This window comes from Pteropus alecto, unplaced genomic scaffold (assembly GCF_000325575.1).
Source record: "Pteropus alecto unplaced genomic scaffold, ASM32557v1 scaffold271, whole genome shotgun sequence".
Taxonomy (NCBI): domain Eukaryota; kingdom Metazoa; phylum Chordata; class Mammalia; order Chiroptera; family Pteropodidae; genus Pteropus; species Pteropus alecto.
The window spans coordinates 155,182-164,081 of NW_006430730.1; the positions used below are offsets into that span (position 1 = coordinate 155,182).

The 8,900-nt window shown below is 49.7% G+C and overlaps 1 protein-coding gene across 2 annotated transcripts in view; it reads left to right on the plus strand.

The window, feature by feature from the left end:
• Positions 1-8,900, plus strand: part of SUPT5H (SPT5 homolog, DSIF elongation factor subunit) — a 26,391-nt gene that overhangs the window by 8,435 nt on the left and 9,056 nt on the right. Inside the window, exons 5-16 of one of the 2 annotated variants that reach the window (XM_006905395.3) lie at positions 350-361; positions 851-920; positions 1,038-1,106; positions 1,212-1,277; positions 1,543-1,573; positions 1,949-2,017; positions 5,042-5,293; positions 6,444-6,533; positions 6,643-6,713; positions 8,148-8,253; positions 8,482-8,575; positions 8,666-8,802. In XM_006905395.3, the coding sequence (XP_006905457.1) occupies positions 350-361; positions 851-920; positions 1,038-1,106; positions 1,212-1,277; positions 1,543-1,573; positions 1,949-2,017; positions 5,042-5,293; positions 6,444-6,533; positions 6,643-6,713; positions 8,148-8,253; positions 8,482-8,575; positions 8,666-8,802 (1,067 nt within the window). The remainder of the gene's footprint in view (positions 1-349; positions 362-850; positions 921-1,037; positions 1,107-1,211; positions 1,278-1,542; positions 1,574-1,948; positions 2,018-5,041; positions 5,294-6,443; positions 6,534-6,642; positions 6,714-8,147; positions 8,254-8,481; positions 8,576-8,665; positions 8,803-8,900) is intronic. The other variant, XM_025050575.1, reaches the window with a different exon arrangement.

Consider the following 8,900-nt stretch of genomic DNA (forward strand, 5'->3'; position numbering starts at 1 on the left):
GGCTGTGGGGTGGTGGGTGTTGTGGGGAGGGGACTCCGGGAACCCAGGGCCCCAATGAATCCCTTCTGGGGCTATAGGGTGGGTGGGCTCTGTCCCAAGATACCCCCCACTTCCTGGGCCAGTGCCCCCTTCCCTGTTATTTTCCGTTCTGTGCGCCTCATACATTTCGGCTTCTCCCCCAACCACCTAGTGCCTGGCCTTTACTTTTGATTTTCAACCTTCCTGTGTCCCTTCCCCTTCCCCCAACCCATTGGTTGATTTTGCTGCTATAATTTGGCTCATACTTTGTCTGCCCTCGCCCACCACCACCACCACCACCACCACCTCCACCTCCACCTCCTCCAAGTAGAAGAGATCGAAGGTAAGAATCTGGAAACTGTGATTCCCCAACCCTCCTCCCATATCCTGACATCTCCTTCCTGCCCTCGGTACCCTCCCTCCTCCCGATCCTGTCTGGCCCTGGGGTCTCTGACTCATGTTAGGGTCCAGAGTCGGGGGGTTCTGGGGCCAGGTCTCCAGCAGTGGTTGGCCTGGGAAAGTGCGTGCGTGCGTGTGTGTGCGCGCGTGCGTGCGTGCGCATGTAAATGTTGGGGGCAGGGATGGAGTTCAGGGTGTGCTTAGGTGGTAGCTATGAGCTGGATGTCCCTAGTGGCTGGGCCCCACCCCCAAGTCTTTTCATGAGAAGCAGAATGCTAAGCAGGACAGGGTAGGCGGGTGAGGGTTGGGTCTCCGCAGCGAGGGACCTTCTTCCCGAGGCCTGCCTCTGGCCCTCTCAGCCCCACCACTTCCTCCAGGCCCCTGCTTGTCACTGCCTCTCACTCGTCCCATCTGCCCTTATTTTTTTTTGCAGCCTCCAATATCGATAATGTTGTCCTGGATGAAGACCGTTCTGGGGCTCGCCGCCTACAGAACCTCTGGAGGTAAACAGGAAGGGGAAAGGTGGTGAGACTGGTGTCCGCGGGAGGTTTGGGGGCAGGTCGGGTCACTCCCTCTCCTCAACCTCCGGCTCATGTTTCCTTCCCCATCTCACATCCCAGGGACCAGCGAGAAGAAGAACTGGGCGAATATTACATGAAGAAATACGCCAAGTCATCTGTGGGAGAGACGTAAGGACGTGGGGTGGCTGGCGGTGGGCCAGGGCAGGTGGTTCCTTTGCGGGAAGGGTCTGTAGTCTGACAGCTTCTCTTTCCCACCTGCCTTCCTCTCTCCAGGGTGTATGGAGGGTCCGATGAGCTCTCCGACGACATCACCCAGCAGCAGCTGCTCCCGGGAGTCAAGTAAGGGAGGTGGGACAGGAGGGCTGAGGTGGGACTCTCGTACTATTCTTGGGTGATGTGCCCAATGGGTCACTCCCCGAAACAAGTTAGGACACAGTCACACAGGCAGAGCGGTGTGTGGGAGGGCAAGGTGTAGCTGTTCTCTTCTGCTTAATGGATGGAAGGATGAAGAGGGGAGAGGGTGTGGAGTGAGGGAAGGAAAGATGGGTGTTTCACGGTGAGGAGACAGTTTCACTAAGCGTCTTCCTTTTCCTCTCCTGTATAGGGATCCCAATCTGTGGACTGTCAAATGTAAGGTGTGTTCTCTGGCCTCACGGCCTGGCAGAGGCAGGGGAATGAGGGACGCGGCCTTGTCTGGGAGAACTGTCCACATGTCTGTCCTGGGTCTCCTTGGCCTGCCAGCCTCTCGGTCCTTCTCTTTCTGCCTCTCTATCCCTTTCTCTCCCCTCACCCTCTTCCTCCCCTCTCCTCCCCTTCACTCAGTTTCTCCCACCTTTGTCTTTCTTGCCATCCATCACTCTTGCTCTGTATTTCTCCCTCTCCCACGTTCCTCTTTGTCCTACTTTATCTTTCTCGCCCAGTGACTCTTTCACGTGGCTATCTCCTGCCCCCTCGCCCATGTCCTGCCCTCCATCTCATCCTCTTTCTTAAGTCTGCCTTTCTTCTTCTAGATTGGGGAGGAACGTGCCACAGCCATTTCCTTGATGCGCAAGTTCATTGCCTACCAGTTCACAGACACGGTAAGCCTAGGCAGGCACCTGGGGGGTGCGTAACAGGCCAAAGCTCAGAGGGAGGAACAGTACAGGTTCAGGGGCTTGAACCACTGCTTGTTAAGTGATCTGCTTCAGCCCCCAAATGACCATTCCCTGGATTGAAGCGTTCCGTGCCTGGCAGAGCTGTTGTCCTCGCTCTCTCTGCCTTCCTGGCTGGGTTCATTCTGGAAGTCAGCCGTCTCGCTTCCTGAACCCTTTCTGCTTGAGTGAGTTCTGCCCATTCACCAACCCTGTTGGGCAGCCATCACCCTCTTACTGTGTGGGAGAGAGTCCTAGGATAGGACAGTGTGGCTAAGGGGGCCAGGAAATAGGCCCATCTGGAGAATTCTCTCTTTCACACACAGTCATCAAACATTTTCTGAGCCCCTGCTCTGGGCTGATCCCTGCACTGGGAGATACTGAAGATACAGCAACACTCATGCCAGAGCTGGTTGGTCCCTGTCCCTTCAGGGCTCACTCAGCACACAAAACACGAAGTAATGCCACCCGCACACAAGAGCAAAGATCTTTTTTTGTTTTCTTTTTTTTTAATGACTGCCAGGGTTTACACCCTGGCCCTGCCACTTCCTATCTGTGTGACCTCGATCAAACCATTTCCAACCATTTCCCCTCTCTGGGCCCCTTGCCTGCCCCTCAGCATCATTAGGATTAAGTATCTTTGGACATGTCCAGTTCTCAGCCAGGACTTGTCCAGCAGCTTGTGTTCAGTAAATGTTGTCAGAGGTATAATTCTTAGTTTGGAACCAGAGCAGGGCTTATGAATGGTGTCCTCAAAATTCATGAAACGTGGGGCTGCTCTTAACTGCGTATACGGTGATAACTTCTTTGTTTAATATGACTTCGTGATAAGCATTGCTTTTACCTGCCAACATAGCGAGTGTGTGTCAGTGGGACCAAATGGACAGTTGCAGGATTTGCAAATTATGGTTTTAAATGTGCACAAATCTCTGTGTTATGCCCTGGGCAAATTCTAGTGACCCCGTTTAACTGAGTCATGACTCTGATTATTGTTATTGTTTTTAATGACCAAAGTAGTACATGTATATTGTAAAATCACAAATCTCTTTATATCCAGGTCCCATTTTTCACAAGTAATTACTGTTGGTTAGTTCTCTGCATATTGAAAAGTGTTTTTCTTTTAAACAAAATAGTGTTATGTGCGTATTGTTCTGCAGCAAGCCTTTTGTCAGTGGCGTACTCATCTTTCCATGCTTAGTCAGTACAAGGTTGTTTGCATTTTTCGCTGTCACAACCAATGCTGAAACAAACTAACTGCTTTTTATTAAAGGTTTTTGCATCTGATAGTCATAAGGGATGTTAGTCTGTAGTTTTTTTTATGATGTCTTTGGTTTTGGTGTCAGAGAAATACTGGATTCGTAGGATGAATTGGGAAGTGTTTACTCCTCTTCTAAAAAGAGTTTATGAAGGTTTGGTATTAATGAATTAATTGTGTGGTAGAATTACCAGTGAAGCCATCTGTCCTGGTCTTTGTGTGTGTGGAAGGTTTTTGATTACTAATTCAATATCTTTGCTTCTTGCAGGTCTGTTCAGATTTTCTATTTCTTTCTGAGTCAGCTTTGGTAGTTTGTCTTGCTCTGAAAAACATTCATTTTATTTATGCTATCTGATTTGTTGGCAGGCAGTTGTCCATTGTGTTGCTTTATAATCCTATAAGATTGGAATGATGTGTTTTCATTCATTCTTGATTTTAGTAATTCAAGTCTTTATTTCTTGCTTATTTTGGCTAAATGATTGTCAAATCTGTTGATCTTTTCAAGGAACCAACATTTGGTTCTAGTGAACTTCTCTATTGCTTTTCTGTTCTCTATTTTACTTATTTCCACTCTGGTCTTTATTATTTCTTTCCCTCTGCTTGCTTTGGGTTTTCTCTCTTCTAGTTTCTTAAAGGTGGAAGGTTAGGTTGTTGATTTGAGATTTTTTTTTTTTAAGTTGGTGTTTACAGCTATAAATTTATTTTTGAGCATATCTTCGCATTCTAGTAAGTTTTAGTATGTGTGTGTTTGTTTTTATTCATCCTAAAATACTTTCTAATTTCTCTTCTGATTTCTTCTTTAACCCGTTGGTTACTTAATGTGTTTCACATATTTGTGAATTTCCTCAATTTCTTTGTTACTAATTTCTAATTTCATTTCATGGAGTTGGAAAATACATTTTATATGATTTCAGCCCTTTTAACATTTATTGAGGCTTGTTTATGGCCTAATGAGTGGTTTATCCTGGAGAGTGTTCAATGCGCCCTTGAGAGGAATGTTTTCCTGTTGTTTGATGGAGTGTTCCACCTGCAGGGGTGTGTTAGGGCTACGTGTTTATAGGGTTACTAAAGTGTTCTGTTACCTTGTTCACCTGTCTAGTTGTTTAGTCCATTGACAAAAGTGGGGTACTGTAGTCTCCGATTATTATTGTTGATTTGTCTATTTTTCCCTTCATTATTATTGTTTAATTGTCTATTTTTCCCTTCATTTTTGTTAATTTTTGCTTCATGTATTTTGAGGCTCTGTTGTTAGGTTCATATGTATTTATAATTCTCATATTTTTTTGACAGATGGACCTTTTTATCATTATAAAATGTTCTTTATCTCTACTAACAATTTTTGTCTTAAACTCTGTTTTGTCTGCTATCGGTATACCCACTCCAGCTCTCTTCGGTTCTAATTGTTTTTTACACATAATACATGTTGGATTTGTGTCACTACATTGATTCATCTGACTTTTTTTTTTTTTTTTACTGCTACATTGTATTTCATGGTATGGTTAAGCCATAATTTAATGAATCCTTCTTTGGAGGCATTTTAAAATTTCCAATCTTGTTTGTTTGCTCTAGTAAATAACTTCTGTGAACATCATTGTGTCTGTCATTGAGCCAACATGTTTCTGTGGGATGCATTCCTGGAAGAGAGACTGCCAGGCAGCAGTTGTTACTGTTACTAGCAGTGGTGTCTTGCTGTCTCCTTCCTTGGGCTTGGCTTACAGCCCCTGCAGATTAAGTCGGTAGTGGCACCAGAGCATGTGAAGGGTTACATCTACGTGGAGGCCTACAAGCAGACCCATGTGAAGCAGGCCATCGAGGGCGTGGGCAACCTGCGGCTTGGCTACTGGAACCAACAGATGGTACCCATCAAGGAGATGACGGATGTGCTCAAAGTGGTGAAGGAAGTGGCTAACCTGAAACCCAAATCCTGGGTCCGCCTCAAGCGGGGCATCTATAAGGACGACATCGCACAGGTACCTGGGGGCGGGGTAGGGTGGCTGTGAGGGCCCAGACTCTGGTTCGCATTTCTGCTCCTCCGTTCGCTCCTCCTCTCCTCTCCTCTCCTCTCCTCCTGCTCTTCCCAGCCCCTTCCTGGTGCAGAGAGCAGCACTCACTCAGATTAGGTGAAGCAGAGCCTGGAGTGTACTGTGCGCACACAGGAAATGGATGACCGTCTTCTGTGCGCTATCAAAACGTGTTGAGTAAAGGTCTAAGGAGGCGAGGGAGTGAGCCATGTGGAGTTGTTGGGGAAGCATCTTGTGACAGAAGGAGCAGCATGTGAGGTAGGACTGTCTAGCTGAAGCAGAGTGAGTGAGAGTCAGGGTGGCAGGAGATGAGCTCAGGGAGGCCCACCATTGGGCTTCAGCTTTTACTGGAGTAAGATGGGAGGGTTCTAAAGGACACACCATGGCTTTGATTTTAACAGCATTACTCTGGTGACTGGTTCTCAAGCAGGGGGTCGTTGCCCCAGGGGACATTTAGCAATGTATGGATACATTCTTTGTTTTTTTTTGTTTTTTTGGGTTTTTTTTTGGTTATTTCAACTGGAAAGAGACTTGGTTCTAGCATCTACTAGGTAGACACCAAGGATGCTTCTAATATCCCACAGTGTATGGGACAGTCCCTCACAAGAAAGCATTTCCTCGAATAGATTGGATGGGACCACAAGAATGTGGAGACCAGTGATGCCATGGTCGTTGTGGCCAGTGATGGCGGGACATGACCAAGGTTGGAGTAGCAGAGGAGGGGAAAGAGATCGGGGTTTCTGAAGGCAGCGTTGACAAGATTTGCTGACAGATTGGATATGGATATAAGAGAAAGAAAAGGATTAAGACTGACTGCCAGCTGTGTGCCTGAGCGGAAGGCACAGTGGAGCGGGAGAGGACCGGGAGAGGAGCAGGTGCAGGGGAGACTGGGAGGTCAGTTGTGGTCGTGCTGGGTTTGAGGGACCTTTTAAATGTCCAAGTAGAGGTGTCAGGCAGGCAGTGGGTAGTCAGAGGAGAGATAGGCCGATCTTCCCCATCACCCTTTGTCCCTTACCCTTCCTGGCATCTCCTTGCCCTTCTTGTGTCTGAAGTCAGGAAGGGAGGGCTGGGCCCTTCCTGACCAGCTGACTGTCCTCAGGTGGATTATGTGGAGCCCAGCCAAAACACCATCTCTTTGAAGATGATCCCACGCATTGACTATGACCGCATCAAGGCCCGCATGAGCTTGGTACCGTGGGGACGAGCCGCCCGTGGGGGAGAGGGAAATGCTTGATCCCCTGCTGGTGGTCACGCCCTTCTCTCTCACCCTCCCCACCCATGCCCCTTTTCCTCCACAGAAAGACTGGTTTGCCAAAAGGAAGAAGTTTAAGCGGCCTCCACAGAGGCTGTTTGACGCCGAGAAGATCAGGTGAGTGGCTTTGGGGATTGCCTGGATTGGGTCCCCAGAGTTGTGGTACGGAATGTGCCTTTGCAGGTTCCGGCACAGGGGTGAACCCCTAACAGGTTTAAATTACCTGGCATTATAGCCTCAGCCAAGTTACTTAACATCCCTGTGCCTGAGTTTCCTCTGATTACAAAGCTTGATAGCAACCCCTGCTTCCTAGAACTATAGTGAGAATTAAATGAAGCAACATGCATGTGTGCCCGGAGTAGCACTTTGCATGTAGTAAGTGTGGTTAATGGTATTACATATTGAGTGGGATTTTTCGACGTGTCAGGCTTTGTAAAAGTCTCTTTCCATGACCTCCTGATGCTCGGGCAACCAAGATGGGGGTATAGATCCCCTTCCTCTCAGGATGTCTCCCTCACCCTCCCTGGATATAGCTCAGGGCAGCCCAAGGATTCCAGCATTCCAGGCCTAGTAGGAGCTCCAGCAGAGTGGGCAGGAGAGGAGGAGGTGGAGAAATGAGATACTTTCCCTCTGGTCTTGTTCTGAAACCCATCACAAGCCAGCCAGACAGCTTTCATTGTCTGGATTGTAGAACGTGCCTTTCAGTCTGGACCCAAGGACCTGGCTAATACTTCCCATGCCTGAATTGGACCCATTTACACCACTGGTCTCCACCCGATTGGACCTGCACTTACGGTGTGGCAGAGAGCAAAGCAGAGTGACCTTCCCTGCCCTGCCGTGCCTAGCAGAGCACGCTCAGTCCTCTCCCGAATTCACCCTGTGAATGAGAAGGCAATCGAGTGAGCGGCAGGAGCTCCACCGGTTCCTTTTTTGGGAGTGGACAAGGCTTTCCTTCCCCACTCTGGACACATGGGGCAGGAACTGAGTTTTTCCCCATCCACGTGCAGGGCCAGTAGCAATCTGACTCCGACTCACTGGCGAGGCCATGTGGTTCGCCTTCTCGGAGCCTCGTCCCCTTGTGCCCCTGGAAAATGAGGGATGTATTACTAATGTCACAGGCTTTGGGGAGGAGTCAGTGAGGCCATGTGCAGCCAGGCCAGGCCCAGGCCAAGTGCTCCATGACCATCAGCTGTCCCATCCTTCAGCCAGCCAGCGTTGACTGCATGTGGACGATGTGCAGGCGCTGCTGCAGGGGAAACTGACTAAACGATGCTAAGTGCCTGATTCTCTGGAGCTGCTGTTCTAGTTAGGGAGACAGGTCAAACGGCTCACCACAGGGTGGCATGTGCTGTGGTGAAGGGCCGTGCACCCCTCCATGGAGGCAGGCCTCTGGGCTCTGTGAGAGGTCACTCCTGCCAGGAGGCCATGTGTTGGGGTGGCTCTGGTCAGTCATCCTTCGGTCCTCTCCCCGCTCTGTCAGAGGAGGAGACTGAGGTTCAGCCGATTCTCCTCTTAACCTCCTACCTACTTCTGTCCTGCACAAAATCCTAGGTCCCTGGGGGGCGATGTCGCCTCTGATGGCGACTTCCTCATCTTTGAGGGGAACCGTTACAGCCGGAAGGGCTTTCTGTTCAAGAGCTTCGCCATGTCTGCTGTGGTGAGGGTCCAAGAGCGGGTCACACTAATGGCAGTGGGGAGTGGGGAGGCCAGGCTTTCTCCCCACCTGCAGCCCAGGCCCCAGAGCAGTGGGTAATCTGAGTTCGTCCCAGGTAATCCTCCAGTTAGGAATGTCCCTTGGGGAATAATTCTCTCTGGCCTGCTCAGCTGGGCTGTGACACTGACCTTCATCCACTTCCTCCTTTTCCCCTCATTTCTCGGGGCTCAGATTACAGAGGGTGTGAAGCCCACACTCTCAGAGCTGGAGAAGTTTGAAGACCAGCCAGAGGGCATTGACCTGGAAGTGGTGACTGAGAACACAGGTATTTGTTCCCATCTGTAACTTAGCCCACAGAGGAGGTGGTGTCTCATGGCGGGCAGCCCCCAAAGCAGTGCCCCTTCTGCCCCTGCAGGAAAGGAGCGGGAGCACAACTTCCAACCTGGGGACAATGTGGAGGTGTGTGAGGGTGAGCTCATCAACCTGCAGGGCAAGATCCTCAGCGTGGATGGCAACAAGATCACCATCATGCCCAAGCACGAGGACCTCAAGGTGGGACCCCTGCTGCCCAGTTGCACATGCTAGGACAAGAGTGTGATGGGACCATGGGTAATCTGGGGCAGCTCCTGGGTTTTAGTTGGCTTGGGGGG